This window comes from Triticum urartu, chromosome 5 (assembly GCF_003073215.2).
Source record: "Triticum urartu cultivar G1812 chromosome 5, Tu2.1, whole genome shotgun sequence".
Taxonomy (NCBI): Eukaryota; Viridiplantae; Streptophyta; class Magnoliopsida; order Poales; family Poaceae; genus Triticum; species Triticum urartu.
This window is the reverse complement of record NC_053026.1, coordinates 474160069-474177543: the sequence shown is the minus strand read 5'-3', so window position 1 is coordinate 474177543 and position 17475 is coordinate 474160069. Positions and strand designations below refer to the sequence as shown.

General features: G+C 47.3%; 1 protein-coding gene across 2 annotated transcripts; it reads right to left on the bottom strand.

Annotated features, from left to right (window-relative positions):
- Window positions 1-2647: 2647 nt before the first annotated feature.
- LOC125509936 (squamosa promoter-binding-like protein 18) lies at window positions 2648-8476 on the bottom strand. 2 transcript variants are annotated; one of them, XM_048675004.1, is made up of 4 exons: window positions 8335-8351; window positions 7755-8261; window positions 4111-4241; window positions 2648-3535 (listed from the first exon to the last, which is right to left on the bottom strand). In XM_048675004.1, exons 2-4 carry the CDS (start codon window positions 8258-8260, stop codon window positions 2862-2864), a joined length of 1311 nt encoding a protein of 436 aa, XP_048530961.1. In that variant the 5' UTR covers window position 8261; window positions 8335-8351; the 3' UTR covers window positions 2648-2861. The 2 variants fall into 2 exon arrangements, with proteins under 2 accessions (XP_048530961.1, XP_048530960.1); XM_048675003.1 differs by having other exon boundaries at window positions 7755-8476.
- Window positions 8477-17475: the final 8999 nt, after the last annotated feature.

The following is a 17475-nucleotide window of genomic DNA, read 5'->3' as shown; positions in this document are numbered from 1 at the left end:
ATGTGTGAATACATAGACAAAGAAAGTGTCACTAGTATGCCTCTACTTGACTAGCTCGTTAATCAAAGATGGTTATGTTTCCTAACCATAGACATGAGTTGTCATTTGATTAATGGGATCACATCATTAGAGAATGATATGATTGACTTGACCCGTCCGTTAGCTTAGCACGATGATCGTTTAGTTTACTGCTATTGCTTTCTCCATAACTTATACATGTTCCTATGACTATGAGATTATGCAACTCCCGAATACCAGAGGAACACTTAGTGTGCTATCAAACGTCACAACGTAACTGGGTGACTATAAAGATGCTCTACAGGTGTCTCTGATGGTGTTTGTTGAGTTGGCATATATCGAGATTAGGATTTGTCACTCCATGTATCGGAGAGGTATCTCTGGGCCCTCTCGGTAATGCACATCACAATAAGACTTGCAAGCAATGTAACTAATGAGTTAGTTACGGGATGTAGCATTACGGAACGAGTAAAGAGACTTGCTGGTAACGAGATTGAACTAGGTATTGAGATACCGACGATCGAATCTCGGGCAAGTAACATACCGATGACAAAGGGAACAACGTATGTTGTTATGCGGTTTGACCGATAAAGATCTTCGTAGAATATGTAGGAACCAATATGAGCATCCAGGTTCCGTTATTGGTTATTCACCAGAGATGAGTCTCGGTCATGTCTACATAGTTCTCGAACCCGTAGGGTCCACACGCTTAACGTTCGGTGACCATCGGTATTATGAGTTTATGTGTTTTGATGTACCAAAGGTAGTTCGGAGTCCCGGATATGATCACGGACATGACGAGGAGTCTCGGAATGGTCAAGGCATAAAGATCGATATATTGAAAGCCTATGTTTGGACATCGGAATGGTTCCTGGTGAGTTCAGGCATATATCAGAGTACCGGAACCCCCCAGGAATTATATGGGCCTTATTGGGCCATAGTGGGAGAGAGGAGAAGGGAGCCTAGGAAGGGGAGCCCTCCCCCCAAGCCCAATCCGAATTGGGTGGGGGGACGCCCCCCCCCCCTCCTTCCCCCTCTCTCCCCCTTCCTTCCTTTCCTAATCCAACTAGGGAAGGGGGATCCTACTCCCAGTGGGAGTAGGACTCTCCTTGGGCACGCCATAGAGAGGGCCGGCCCTTCCCCTCCTCCACTCCTTTATATACGAGGAAGGGGCACCCCATAGACACACAAGTTAATTGTTTAGCCGTGTGCGGTGCCCCCCTCCACAGATTTTCACCTCGGTCATTTCGTTGTAGAGCTTAGGCGAAGCCCTGCGTCGGTAACTTCACCATCACCATCATCACGCCGTCGTGCTGACGAACCTCTCCCTCGACCTCAGCTGGATCTAGAGTTCGTGGGACGTCACCGAGCTGAACGTGTGCAGATCGCGGAGGTGCCGTACCTTCGGTGCTAGGATCGGTCGGATTGTGAAGACGTACGACTATATCAACCGTGTTGTCATAACGCTTCCGCTTTCGGTCTACGAGGGTACGTAGACATACTCTTCCCCTCTCGTTGCTATGCATCACCTAGATGGATCTTATGTGTGCGTAGGATTTTTTTTTTGAATTATTGTGTTCCCCAACACTTGGGTGCCCCCTTTGGCTGCTCCTCCCTCCCTCCCACCTATATATATGTGGGAAGGGGGCGCCTAGCACACACCAGACAATTGCCTAGCCGTATGCGGCGCCCCCCTCCACCTTTTACACCCCGGTTATATTTTCGTAGTGCTTAGGCGAAGCCCTGCAGAGATCACTTCACCATCACCGTCACCACGCCGTTGTGCTGCCGAAACTCATCTACTACGTCACCGTCTTGCTGGATCAAGAAGGCAGAGGACGTCACCGAGCTGAACGTGTGCAGAACGTGGAGGTGTCGTATGTTCGGTACTTGATCGGTCGGAGCGCGAAGAAGTTCGACTACATCAACTGCGTTGTTAAACGCTTCCGCTTACGGTCTACGAGGGTACGTAGACACACTCTCCCTCTCGTTGCTATGCATCTCCATGGTTAGATCTTGCGTGTGCGTAATTATTTTTATTTTCCATGCAACGTTTCCCAACAGATGCTGGATTTGATATGGATACACACTTGAAGGATCGATGGGAGGGGTCCTTCATGATCACAACGGCACGTGCATTGTTGCTACAAACGAATAAATATAGACGTATGGTTTGATTCATTTACAGTTCATTGCTGCTGCAAACGAAAAAAATAGACATATGCTTAGATTCATTGACGGCAAAGTTTGTTCCGGTAAAATTTGAAATGCATCTAGTCCGTACTGCTAGATGTAACAAGATTGAAATCAACTCCGACAGTGTAGAGGTGGTTGAAGCTCTAAAGGAGGGCAACTCTTCTTCAGTTGCTAGTGCTATATTCGATGATTGTAATGTCATGTCATTAGATTTCAATCATAGCATTTATGAGCATTGTCATAGAGAAAACAATCAAGTAGCTCACGAATTGGATAGGTTAGCTAAGTTTTCTGCCCCTAGTTGTTGAATAGATACTGCCCCTAGTGCGGTTATTCCCTTTGTTGTAAGCGATGCCACTATTTTGATGAATGAATAAATGAGGAGATAGTTGTCAAAAACCAAAAGTTGTCTAAATCTAGTCTCCAATGCATCAGTGAAATCCATAAGTATATGATTTTCTTCTGAATCATGCAAAGTTATTCATTCTGATGGCGAGAGATCAAGTCCAAGACATAGAAACATGAAAAAGAGAGAGAATAAACACAGAAAGAACGGGACGTAGGCCTGATCACTAAAACGGGCACGGCTAGCTACTGATGATCACCAAAAGAACCCAAGAACAGCCTCTGACGCTCACTCAAGACTTCTACTGCCACGAGAACGGGAGGGACGGCGACGTGCCCTCCGAGGAGCCGTCGGCGCCGACGTGGAAGATCCCGTGGCAGTTCATCTCGTTGTCGTTGGAGCTCGGGACCAGCGCGCCACCGGCGTTGAGCTGCTGCTCGCCGTCCATGCCGCCGGCGAAGGCGGCGAAGCCGGTGGCGGCGCTGGAGGCCTGGGAGCAGGCGAACCAGGAGGAGCTGCTGAACTGCTGCAGGTTGGGGACGGAGGGGATGTGCTCGCTTGGACGGACCATCCGGCTGACGTCGACGCTGGAGGAGTTGGCCGGGGATGACAGAAGAGAGAGAGCACAGTCGGAGTCGAGCACGTGCGTCAACTGTCCATCGGAGAACATCTTGTTGCTGCTGCTGCTCTCGGGCGGCGGCGGCGGCGGCGCGACGGCCTTGAGGAGAGGCTGGCACACGGGGGGGATCTCGAGGGCCGCCGCGCCCGTGCTGAAGCTCATCTGGTCTCCTTCGTGGAGGAAGGGGAAGCGCCGGCCTTCCTTGGAGTAGGACGACGAAGAGCCGGCGAAATTGATCTGGTGAGTGGTGGTGTAGTATGGATTGCTGTCCTCGGATTTGATGATCCCGGACCAGCTTGACTCCGGCCTTGGAGCGGAGAAGGACGCGAACCTTGTCCCTGCATTTGAATACAAACCTGAACGGTCATCATGAAACGAGCATCAGACTCTGTAGTATTCAAATGTAGCAGAAATGTAAAAAAAACTGAAAATGCAGCATTGTGCAATTACCCTGCTAATTCGAATATTCAGTTTACAATGTGCTCTTGTATACCCTTGATCTACTGTATATTATACTCACCATGTTACTCAACATCATCCATGTCAAATGAATTTGATGCTATAGAGGGCAAGAAAAAGGTATATAAAGCCATCCGATGTTCGCTGTGTGGGTTGCAGGATGTGTGGGGTGGTGGACACACCGAGTTAGATACAGAGCAGTATATATACTTTATGCCAACTTCCATTCTTATGATGCGAGAACAGTCATAGATCCATGCAAAATATGCAAGTTAAGCTTATTATCAATTCAACAGGAGAAAATATGTCCGATGTAAGCACGAACATTTCACCGAGTGTTTGCATGTGAATAACTTCATAACAGAAATATCTGAATCTGAGGGAGGTTGCTATATAATTTGTTCATTTCAGCTATGTCAATGTAGCAATCGACAGGCTGACAAAAAGAAGCGGTTATAAATAAGAAAAATACCTTGTTGTGTTGTCATAAAGCTCCCAGAAGTCATGCTATCAACCTGTGGCTTCCTGCGGCGCCTGTTGTGCCCATCAAGGCGCTTTCTACAGCTACGCTTAGCCTCGTCAAACTCGGCGAGCAAGTGGAATCTAGCGAAACAAAGATTAATGGTAAGAAACACAAACATTTAAGCAAACAGGAGCCATGATACTAACATATTGACCCATTTAGTTGTATATCAGCATCGTCCTTAATGGCATACTGACCCTGTTAATGACACCCTAAACAAGTTACCAGTGTAAATCAGCACCATCCTTAATAACATATTGATCCATTTAGTTGTAAAAATCAGAGTACGATTGTTGTAGAAGAGAGAAAATCAGAACACATTCAAAGGCCCTTGGGTATAGAACCTCGCATAACCTCGATATAAGAAAATAAAAGTAACTCCAAAATGTCTTACCACTCCCATAATACAGGCAAGTGCTACAAGGACACATGATATCCGGCCATGGTGGACAAACAAGCACTATAAGACAAGACCTAAGCATGGCATTCATGATCAGAGAGGATTCGCACAACCATTATGCTTAAAACTTAAAAGTATGCAAAAAATTCCAGCAGAAAACAACTTCAGTTGTCTACTTGACACCATCACTGTTCTGATTCTGAACAAACAACATGCTCTGATGCAATAAGGCACGTGGAAAATCAAAGGCTACAAGGACCAAACAGAGTGGTCTGAATATTTATTTGCTCGACATTAAAACAGCACACAGATTCCATGAAGAAAAGAGTACGCACACGACGCAGCTGGACCACTCAGATTTCAATGCGTCAGTTAACAAATTTCAGTGCATGGGGGGCTTGGCTTTACGAAAGCTTTCTACTGGGCCTGCAAAGCGCAGCAAGTTAGTGCAACTCCTGTTGGACATTTGGACCACGGTATAGGTTCCAACAGGTGTATGGCAGTGTGGCGCCAGCCTGTAGGAACACTGAAGGAGTACAGTATGGTGATCCAAATTTTTGCTCCACTGGGCGCACTATTGCCCGATTGTGTGTCTGATAGGCACTCAATCATTGGAAACGCGCCCCCACTGAGATATAAACAATTTTAGGGGAAGACGACCAAATGATTGATGGGTAATTCTTTTGTATTCCTTGAACTTTGAAGGCACATGATGCAGAGTTAGTTGCTCACCACGGCTCTAAAATGTACTCCCTCTGTCCCATAATGTAAGACGTTTTTTGACTCTAGTGTTGTGTAAAAAACCATCTTACATTATGGGATGGAGGGAGTAGTAAAAGGCAAACTCGAATGAAATAGCATTGAACCTAAAAGGGTTTCAGATCAGTACTAGTGTGCAATGAACCTCGAAAGATGTACAGTACAAAAACATGTGAAACTGGAGGCATTTTCCCCCCATTTTCACCTGTTTTTGTACATACCATATCTGACAGACATACCTCAGTTTTTATGCCAAGTCTAGAAAAAATAAAATGAAAATGTTTCAAATACATGAACAGTTCAGCTAGAAAGGAATGCGCATAGCAAGAACATTAAGTGCAAGTTACTCCAATAATTCTATCTGTTCAATAATGGAAGAACAAGGTTCTTACTGGAGTATTTGGAAAAGGCCACAGGTTAGATTTTGAAAGAGTGTAGCTTTTGTTGGCTACTAACCTTAAGCGCAAAGCTACTCCAATAATTCAGCTAACCGATGAATAGTACTAGAACATCCAAGGCATTCAAAGACAACCGGCTCCACCAAAATGCAAAATGTAGAACCTATTTTGCAACGCTGTTTCAACAATTGGCTCTAGCGGCCCCGGCATCTCACGTGGAAAAAACAAGGCTAATAACAAGAAGCGGTCATGGCAGATGAGGTAGGCCAGTTTCTGGCAAGAATTCAATAAAACAGGTCATGTGTTCAGCAACATCTTTAAAGGGTGAACAGCCCACACACAACATATACTGCTGCACACAATAACCCACGAGTAAACCCGAAGAATTCGCATGGATCTGGTGGTTACTACTCATTCAGCAATGAGGGGCAATCATGTCAGACATGGGGCCCACCGCTCAGTCCATAAACCACCTCAAGGGCAAAATGGGTTGATCCTGAAGTACCTACCGGGTTACCCAGATTAACTTCTTGACTCCCCACCCCGCAAAAAAAAACAATTCTTGACTCCCCAGTTGGTGCAAAATATGTGATAGTTACTGGGGACACTACAGTAGAGCATCGCACCACTTTTATTTAGCCAGAATAAAAGTAGTGGTACCTCCGATCCATAATAAGTGTCGTAGTCTTAAACCAACCCGAGTTCAAAACTGCAACACTTATTTTGGATCGTAGGGAGTAATATCTTTTGTCAATGTCATGGGAAATGGCTGCACAAATTACATTCCACTCTTCAACTTCACACAAGAACAATGGAAAAGAAGATGGGGAAGCAATGGATCTGGTGGTTACTAATTCAGCAAGGGGAGGCAATCATGTCAGAGATGGGCCCTACTGTTCAGTCAATAAACCACCTCAAAGGCAAAATGGGTTGATCCTCAAGTACCTATGGTTAACCGTGGTTTACACACACAAAAAAACTATGGTTTACACAGATTCACTTCTTACCACCTGTTACCTCCGTCCCAAATTATTTGTCTTAAATTTGTGTAGATGCTACATCCGTATCTACACAAATTTAAGACAAATAATTCAGAACGGAGGGAGTAGTTGGTTTAAAATCTGTGCTGATTTTTTTGTCATAGTAAAACTAGTACTCCCTCCGTCCCAAATTACTTGTTACTTGTCGAAGAAATGGATAGAAAAGGATGTATCTAGAACTGAAAATACGTGTAGATACATCCATTTGTGCGACAAGTAATTCGGGACGGAGGGAGTACTAATATATTTGTCGATGTCACAAATTATACTCCAATATTAAACTCCAAAATAAAAGAAGTACTAATATATTTGTCGATGTCACAAATTATACTCCACTCTTAGACTTCAAACCAGAACAATAATTATTTTCAAAAAAAGGGGGGAATCCAATGGCAGGTTTGAAAATGTGGCAGCTAGCAAATAATAAAAAGGACTGCTCCATCTGATCTTTGGCACATGGAGTGCATCAGCCACTTTTCACTGGTAATAATTCACGCCCGTGGGCTAGAAAGTTACCAGTGCAAAAGTAGGAAAATGGGAGGGCTATGATTCAGGTATACTACTGGTTGCCCAAAGTAAAAAAAAACTTGGGGGTACTTGTCTATATGAAAAGGCTGAAAAGTTAGTGCCGGATAAAGGAAAAGTTACTGGTGCATCCTTGAGACCGAACAGTGAGATATGCTCAGCTCACTCTCACCGCCCCCTACTGATTCTACCAGCAGTGCTCCTTGCTTGGAATGGGAGCAACTGGTGGTTAATTTGAGCCAAAGAGAAAGGCAAAGCCAGTTCCTGAGAAAGAACTGGCTTGGATAGTTGGATTGGCCTTTTCACTTTGAACAAAGGGACGGGAATGATGATCAGCAGCAGTAAAAAAAGGAGGGGAAATTGGTGTGCAGTCAGTCAATTTTACCATTGCGAAAATTCAAGCAATGGTCTTTCTGCAACATCACAATCGCGGGAATTTTCGCGATTTTGGCGGGTTGGATGGTTGGTTACCTGCTGCACTGCTGGCAGAAGCGCATCTCGCGGCCGGCGACGACGACGAGGGGGGTCTTGGAGTGCGCCTCGCACACCTTGTGCCGCCGGTGGTAGTCGCGGCACTTGCTCAGGTCGGCCTTGCAGCCGTCCACGGCGCACGACGGGCAGTGCCCCGCCCCCGCGCCGCCGCCGCCGCCGGCCCCCGGGCGCGGCCGCTTCAGCGGGCTCGCCGACGGCACCACCGCCGCGGCGTTCGACGCCGACGCCGACAAGGACGCCGCCGGGCCGTTCGCCGCGGCCGTCGCCACGGGCGGCTGCTGCTGCTTCATCGCGCCGTCCGCCGCGGGGCCGAACTCCCCCAGCCCGCCCAGCTTGAGGTCGACGGAGCACTCGGGGCGGCCCGGCGGCCCGCGCGCGGCCGCGGCGGCGATGCCCGCCGCGGCGGGGGCGGCCATGGCCGGCACCCCGTCGTGCTCCAGCTCGGCCAGGTCCCAAGAGCCCGGCATCTTGAGATCCCAATCCATGCCGCACGCTCTCTCGCCCGCTCAGTCACCACCAGCGCAGCCCAAGCAAGCAGGCAGCCCCACCGCTTCCCCTGACGCTTCTTGGCCACCACAGACCTTTCTCTCTCCCTATCCCAGGGCCAGGCAACTGCTCGCCGGTTTGTCCGCTCCCTCCGGCCGGCCCCGTCACCTCACTCCGCGACGAGGGAAGCTAGCGACCAAGCAAGAATCATTGCGCGGCGACCACCATCGCACCGGAGGCGAACAAACGGAAGCGCGAACGTGCAGCGGGGCATGCAGCCGCGGCCTATCCCGACAGGGATGGGGGGAGTGGAGGCAGCAGAGCAGAGCAGAGCGCACACGCGCACAGACGAGCCAGCGAGCAGCGAGACAAGAGAGATGGCGCCAAGGGAGTGGACGGGAGGCAGTCAGTACATGCTCGCAGAGGCAAGTGCAGCAGGTGTGTGGGATGGAGCAGGGACAGCCATGGACGGGAGAGCTGCCACTCCTGCTAGCGAGTGGTGGTGGGGTGGTGGAGACTAGTCTCTTCTACTTCTATTAGTAGGGGAGGAGGGGGGTGGGGGGTGCATATAAGCGGGAGTGGCAATATTTTTGATTAACAGTTTATTGTTGGTCTTGATCGATCCCCTGACAGGGATTCCAAAGGAGGAGGAGGAGCAACGAATGGGTCGGCCCCATGCCTGTCAGCGCCATGTTCACCCTTTAACGCCAGCATGGAAGCCTTGTGCTGCAATTATTGGGGGCGGGCTGGGTTTGGTTGGGGTTTGGGGGCTTCGCTTTCCCTTTCTTGGCGCCTCAACAAAGGTGTGTGTGTGTGTGTGTTAGTCACTGCTAATGAGCTATGGTTAGCGCCTCATGGTCAAGCTAGATTGTGGTTTTGCTCAATGTAAAGCTCTCTTTGGAACAAAGTAGGAGTAGGGATTTCATAGGAACATAGTCTTGTGGTTTTCCTATGACGCCTTTTCGATCGTAGGCGGACGGTTCTTTGTCCGACCCTCACGTTTTCGCTTCTTCGGCCAAGCTCAATGGAGCATGTGTCTTTATCTTTCGCCTTCTTGCTCGCGAAGAAACGGTTGCTTCGGTGTTCTTGTGGAGAATCTAAACGGCTACGTTTTGCGCATTCTATGTTTAGATCAACAATCCACAAAACATGACATCTAATTCCCGTGGTCGATTCCGAACATACAAGAGCTGTAACTTAAAAGGGATTTTCATTGTTTCCGCCCCATGTTCGCAACGACAACATGGCTACGTGACCCACGTGCCAGAGGGATAACTCTTTCTTTTTTTGCGGATGGGGGGAGAGGGATAATCGTTGACATCATACTCGTCGTTAACTAAGCATCGCTTCATGACGGGTTAGCGCCATTTTATGACGTGTAAATCAAGCCTCTTTAATAGTTAGACACTCTCGATGTTGAGAGACATATGTGGTTTCAACATCCTAGGCACTAGGCATGACCAGGAGCGATGGCAATTTAGAAGGCAAGCGTTATTAGTTTCTCTCCTTGATTGACAAAGCTGATCACGTTTTCAAACCTGGGTTGCCACGGAGCTCAGCTCAGGCGGTTAGCATGACGAGCTTGTGACATGCACGCCGTTTTTACCCTATGCGGCTTCCTCTTCTGCTCGCCTCCTGAATCTTTGGCCTCCACTGCACAGTTATTTCACTGTGAAAATAATCCATGCATGTCAAAATTTCTTTCTTTCAGTGCATAAACCTCCCTTGTTGTTCCCGCAAAAAAAAAAAAAAAACCTCCCTTGTTGTAGGAGGCACAAAGCACCATGCAGTTGCACCGATTAATAATAAACTCTTGCTCGGAACAAAAACCTAAAGTAACCGTGTGCGTACTAATATTAAACTCTGGGATGAGTGTAGACCACACAGCACAACTCTGACTCGTAGTATCAAAAAGGTACTCTCTGAGCAAGCTTGCACTTGCGCACATTATTCTAACACTACTTTAATCTCCCCAGGATACGCCCCCTCTATCCGGGCTTTTGGCCTGATCCGTTTGGTCTGGAAAAACAGCAGCCGGGAGATGGTCCAATTATCGGCCACAGGTACATCGTTGATCAATTTTATATATTACTGTATACCGTTAGATTAGCACTTTGTCGCCACCCTAGCTACATCATGCGCGCCAATTTGGGAGTCTGGTGGTTTCATGCACCCCACGTCATGGCGCATTATTTGTAAATAGTAACAAGAAAAACAATGCTATGTATTGGAGTAGTATATATGGTGTTTGAATGTGCTTGATTTGGAGGGGTCCTGGCCCGTGGTGGCTCCTCGCTTGGGCTCGTTTGCTTGTTTGTTTGCTTCTTTTAGGTGTTGTTGAGATGTGGTGGAGTGCAGGGATAAGGAGATGTAGAAAGGAAATGTAATGATAATGGGACGTGAGATGATAGGTGAAAGATTGCACTACGTACCATGATAGGTGAAAGATTGTGCTACCATGATGGGCCACATGGTAGCGGCAGGGAGCCTTTAATTTGCCAAGACATATCAGGGGCGGATTGGTTGGTTGGAAAACTTTCTACTGCTACCATTGAGGGTGTATCCTGTGCATGCACTCGGACTCGTGGTGCAACTAATGTGCTGGTGTGCATGTTTGTGCTCTCTATGTGTGCTCAAACACAATGTGTTGCCACTTGTCATGAGCGGTTCGCTACCTAAAGAAAACGTATTGCGTACATACGCATGATGAAACCAATGTTTTTGCGATTCTTTTTGGCGTGATGTGCAGCTGCTACTTGCTACCACACCATCACACATGGAAGATATAATTGGCCCCCTTGTGATTGATTATGTGATGTTCCCTCCTTTTTCTCCCGCTCCTTCATTTATACAAGTTGTGGATACTAGTTCAATAATGTATTTTTTTTCTTGATATTGCACCATTGGATCCTCCTCTTATGGAGCGGGAGAAAATAAGGGAACAATGATTTCCATTATCTTTGCCCTGGGCCCTCTTCTTGATGACTAACCAAGAAAAATAGCTCAACTTTCAGAGATATCTTCGTTTTCCATAAGAATGGGAAACAACCTGCCGCCCAACAAGACAATGGTACAAAGATTTGGTAGAAAAGACCTAGAAGCAGTGATAAGCCATTTTACTCTATCTTGTTCTTCGGACATAATTGATAAGCAAAATTTATTAATTACGTGCCAAAAAAATACTACATTTAGATTTGCAATTGAATGAATTCTCTAAATAATAACTATTTTATAACATATTATACATATCTTCTAAATTGAATAGGAGACCCAAAAAACCTATGCTCAACCTATGAAAACAGCCGAAGGAAGTCGTAATGCTAGAGTAATAAATGCGTTTGGAGGATAAAACGCTGCACTCGTGCCTATGAGGCTATGTTGCCTATGGACGGGGTAGGCGGTTATCTGGATGCTAACTAATCGGTGGCGCGTCAATTTTGACATGACGCCGTGGGAGTGGCCCAATCATCCGCTAAAACTTGCAAGAAATGGAGATTCACATGATGCCTTTGCTGCCCAATATATGTAATTGTCTTTATTTTACCATGTAACTGTCGAACAGTAGATAGAGCTCCTTGCGAATTACGTGCTCGATCACGAAACCACTAAAAGTTACTTTCCCCTTTCTACCGGAGAAAAATAAAAACCTTTCTTGCTTGCCGTCAAGTTTGCTATTTCCTCCGTCCCGTAATGTAAGATATTTTTTGGACATTATACTAGAGTCGAAAAACGTCTTATATTATGAGACACAAGGAATAGCTAGGAGTAGATCCATCGATCCATCCATCTGGGATCATCACACGCTCCAAGTACACGTAGTAGTAGTAGTATCAAGAATCATTGGATCCGATGATGGGCAATTAATCCAATTCTCACGCAGTTTGCAGGGGTGCGATGCGAGAGAATCATTGCGTTTTGAAGCTTTCTTTCCCTCCCGCGTGACCTAACAGACGAATGGAGTCCGGAGCGGTCGAACTGCGTTTTACGGGAAGGATCGTGAGTGGACGGGAACGGAGCCCACGTGCCTCCGGCGACACGGGACGGGGACCATGTGACGCGAGTGAGACGAGGAGTCCGTCTATCACAAATGGGCGGTTGGTCTTTGGACGGCGGCTGCTCCCCGCGCTGTGCGTTGCGCACGAGCTAGACGACACACAAGGCCTCCCCTTCCGGCCTCGTATTTGGATTTGAAATTTTCGTAACCAAAGGGCGTGCCAGTTTCTTTACGGCTTCGTCTTCTTCGACAAGGGGTGATTGTACTGTACTTTCGGTTTAGTGGTGTTCTTTGTGTCTTTCAGCACCGCGTCTCGAGATTCGGAATGGAAACCCTATGTACTATGTTTGTTCTTCGATGGTTGCACCGATAATGACGGTGTTTTACACGTCATGTTTTTGTAGAGGGCGTTGTTTTGGAGTCTGTTCCAACATTTTTCATCGAGGTAAAAAAATTAGGATCTACGAGTAGCATGCAGTGGTTGGGTCTTCCGACGGTGATGCTACTCGCAAAAGCAGGGATGCTTAAAATATATTGTTGAGGGGCGGTTGCAATGAACAATACTAAAATTACACTGCTCATATGCATTGTAGCGTGAAAATCATGATGTTGGGGAGGGTCCGGCCCCTGCTGGCCGCCCCCCTGCCACCGCCACGGGGTGACGCTTGCATGCTGTTACTTTCTTGGAGGCATTGTATTTTAAAAGTCTTTTTTTTTATAATCCGTGTGTTGTTAGGGAAAGAAGAAGCGTTGCTACTAGGACTCCCTCCGTTTCATAATAAGTGTCTCAACTTTGTACTAACTTTAGTATAAAATTGTATTAAGGCTGAGACACTTATTTTGGAACGAAGTGATATGTTGTAAGTCGTTGGCCGTGTCCGCTTTCTTTATTTTTCCTTCTTTATGTTTTTAAAGGAGGTTGAAACGCCAGGCTCTATTATGTTATATGGTGACGCACACATATATTCTTATTAATTACTATTGAACAGGGTACCAAAAAAGCAAGAACATGCGAGTAACAAGATATGACAATAAAACACCTACGACTAAGTCGGCTTATTCCCAGCAACGACTTGAAGAAGGGATATGACTCCACACCAAGCCGAAAAGGCACTAGCAGATTGGTGGAATGTCTTCCCACATAAAAGCACCATCACGTCCGGCAGGGGACCCTCCATGTGTCGGTGCGGATCTGGCCACTACCACTCCACACCGGTACGAGTCACAATGCAAAATCCACCTTACCACCGTAGCCGCCACCTTGGTGGTAGATGTGTCATCAGTGTTGGACGCTGGCGCCATAGACCTCCTCATGCGATGCCTGCTACCCTCGCACAAGATAAGACAAACATTTGCATCGCCTGGGAGCGGTGCACATGACGATCGCCGTCATTCCTGCGGATGCACCGCCATGGCCCTTAATCTCCTGGTCGCGGTCATCGAGGGCCGCCACCCCCGCCTCAATCACCCATGGAGGCCGGCACTGCCATCACTAGTCATCACAAGATCCACCCATACCACCCATGCTACAGAGATAGACAAAGGTCGTCGTCGCCACTCCACCACGTCCCACGACGCCCGCCAAGGCCAGGGAGGCGGCCTGGACGTGCACCATGTGCACTCATGTTTGATCATGCCGGCTCCATCGCGAGCCACGTGCGCCAAAGCCCCGACTACTGAAGAAAGCACATCGGTGGAATTTGAAGTCAAGGACGCCTTGCGTGGAAATGAGGACGTAGACGACGACAAGGAGCTTTGCCACATTACACGACACCTTTGCTCCTTCCCTACTGCCACTGATGTGACCACAAGGAAGAGTAGGACGAGAGGGCCACCACAGGCTCCGCTTCCTGCACTGCCCAACATACCACCAACCAATACGGCAAGGAGAAGAAGGTTGGCGCATCGGCCGCCGCCACTGCCACCCGCCACATCTCTTGATGCGGTGGTGAAGGGAGCACAACTACCACAAGCTCTGCTTCCTCCCCTTCCATATAGCAACCGAGGGGTGAGGTGAAGGTAGACTTCGGCGCATCGACATCCACTATCAGTGCTCTCGATGGGAAGGGGGAGGACAATTCACCCTTCCGTGAATTTAGGATCATTTTTTCCGGTTTGTCTACTCCTTTTTTGTTATGTGCATCTCAACATATTGTGTTGTTGTAGACGTTGGATGTAAAACAAACATGTGTATTTAGTTCTATAGGATAAGCGTGGACCATGCAACTCTGACTCCATACTAGAGAAAAAAACTATGTTTCCATAATAACAAATTCTCTCAAAGGTACTTCCACACTTGCTTGGATGCGGAGTATCCGGTCGCAAACTCATATGCTATTGGATGAATAGTAAACTCAAAAAAAGTAAAAGTAAATGAAAAAATTCTAATTTTTTTATGGCGAACATTAAGGAATGTTTTGGGTGTTTGCAAAGTTTCATTATGAAATTACATTCATGGAAGTAGTGGCAAAAAAAATTGATGTTCTGAAAATGATACCTTCAAATCATTTTGGAGCTCTGGTTTTATATTTTTCCCACGAATTTCACGAATGTGATTTCATGATGTAACTTTGCACGCACTCCAAACAATCTTTAATGTTTGCCACAAAGAAAATTCTGAATTTATTGAATATTTTCTCTCTCTTTTTTTACTCGTCACTGCCATAGGTTATTCTAACACTCCTTTAATCTCGATGCCCCAATCCCCAAAGATACGTCTCAACTACACACATACCTCTCTCTCTCTCTCTCTCTCTCTCTCTCTCTCTCTCTCTCTCCAGGCTTTGGCTTGATCCGTTTCATCTGGAAAAACAGTAGCCGAGAGATGGTCCAATTATCCACCCCAAGTACATTGTTTATCAGTTTTATACTAGACTAGATGCCGTTAGATTAGCACTTTGTCGCCACATGAGGCACCACCACTTGGAGCGCACCAACTTATCGGAGCTTGGTGGTTTATATATAAAGGAAAACAATACTCTATATTGTATAGTAATCGAGATTCTGAGAGTGTGCTTGATTGGAACGGAGCCTGGCCTGTGGCTCTCAAGGACATGATGTGCATGGGCTTGTTTGCTTGTTTCTTTGCTCCTTTTAGTGTTCTTATTAACTTGTTGGGGAGTGTAGGGTAGGAGATCTAGAAAGGGAGGGAAATGTGACGTGAGATGATAGGTGAAAGATTGCAATACCTTGATAGGTGAAAGATCGGACTACCATGATAGGCCACCCTTGTAGCTACAGGCGGACTTTAATTTCCCAAAACATATTCAGTGTGGAATGATTTGGAAAAAAGTCATATCCCTACCATCAACATAATTTCAAAAACCAGACCGGTGAACGAACAATACAAGCATGTTGCTAGTTCTGGTTGCTTCAATCGTCAGGTTAGAAATAGCTTTTACACACTTTTCTTGTTTCTTCGATATCTCAGGTGCATATATTTGGTATTAAATTTAACAACATATTTCGCCAAAAAAAAAGCATATCACATCACGTACATATGTGTTGATAAAACAAAAGTTTCTTGAGATACCATTTTGCCGCAACGTGCGTTAACTGCCAACACATCAGCAACACATGGGTGATATGACCAGCCTCCCTTGTGATGTTTCTTCCTTCTTTGCCGTCCCCATCCCTTTAATCAATCTAGCAGTATGCCCTGCTGCAACACTTCGAATATGAAGAAAAAGGAAAACGAAGATCATTGTTCAAGCAGTATCCATAACTCAATCACCAATTTGCTTATCGAACCAGCGGCTCAAATGCTGGGACTCAGAAGTCGTTTTGGTGTAATCAAGCAGTACCCATAACGGTGGGAGCGACGGCCCAATAATGAGCTAATACTTGCAAGAAATGGAGACCTACATGTACCATGTACCACCCTAAACTTTGAAAAAACATGTACCGCCCTCAGGGAGGGCCGCCGTGGGCGTTATCATTTTGCCGCGCCATACACGCAAGTATGTATAACTCTCCAACAGTAGAGGTCCTTGCAAAGTGGTACGTAAAAGTGGCGCTAAAAAGTAACTTCCCCCTTTCTACTTGGGAAAATAAAAGGATGGCGTCCTCTCTTGCTTGCTTGGTAGGTCGCCAAGTTAGCTTAGCTAGATCCATCCATCCATCCATCCATCCGGGATCAGGAGGCTCCAAGTACATGTAGTAGGAGTATCAAATGTGCACCTGCAGGAGCCATGGGGCTGCCATCGTCAAAAAGGGTTGTCACTGAGTCTCAAGATCAACGGTTTTCATGCAGTTTGCAGGGCTGTGACAGAGGGATTCTTCTTCTCTAGGGGCAGAAAAGGTCATGCACCGTGTGTTCTTAGGGTAACCCTCCACTCCACTGTAATGTCAGTAGACAGGGCCGGTGTGTGACCCAACGACAACCGGAGGTGGCAGCGGTGGAATTGAGCAACAGGATCGTCACTGAGCCGGGGACGCCACGTGCCTCCGGTAACACGGCGAGCTAGCTACTAGCTAGCATGTGACGTGAGGAGACGCAGCGAGGACGCCCATCAATGGGTTTTTGGACTGTGCATTGCGCAGGAGACACACGGCCTCCCGTCTTTGAACGTGCTCCTCCCGCCATTGGACGCCGGTGGCGCTGAGATGGGCCAGCCAGCCCTAGCTAGCGCTACAAGCCCTAGCAGTAGAGAGGGATGGATCGGATTACTGCAAGAGTCTGGCTGCGATGGTTTCCTCTCGTTTCCTCTACCTTCTTGAGAAAGTAGAGACGGAGGCAGAGCGATACAATGCGTTCACTGTAGCGAGGCGTGGCTCGCCCGTGACAGCGAGGCCGGGCGGCTCCTGACCCACACGCACTCGGATCGGATCTACGTAGCCCATGTTCGCACGTCACGGGGCGGCGGTGGCGGTGGCGGTCGCGGGCGAGCCGGCGACGGCGTTCAGATCGAGGGACAGACTCTCTTCTGGCCGACCTGCCTACACGGAGACGGGGCTGGAGCGTCGCTGTTGAACAAAATCCCCGTTTCCTTTGAGCCTCCGACGTCGGCGGCGCAACGACGGAAGTTTGCTAGTTTTATAGTATACCAAGAAAAACAATGCTATTTGATATTACTACTGCATAGAGTTTGAGTGATTGGTTGGAAGAGCGCCCGGCCTGCGGCTGTCGGGGACATGATGTGCATGGGCCCGTTTGCTTGTTTACTTGCTCATCCTCATTTTAGGTGTTCTTGAGTAGTCGTGGAGTGTAGGGATAAGAGC

Coding starts and splice junctions, on each gene's coding strand:
- LOC125509936 (XM_048675003.1), bottom strand. CDS start 8,260: ATGGATTGGGATCTCAAGATGCCGGGCTCTTGGGACCTGGCCGAGCTG. Junction 4,242..7,754: donor TTCTGCCAGCAGTGCAGCAG/GTAACCAACCAT, acceptor TTGTTTCGCTAG/ATTCCACTTGCTCGCCGAGT. Junction 3,536..4,110: donor CTTTATGACAACACAACAAG/GTATTTTTCTTA, acceptor ATGACCGTTCAG/GTTTGTATTCAAATGCAGGG.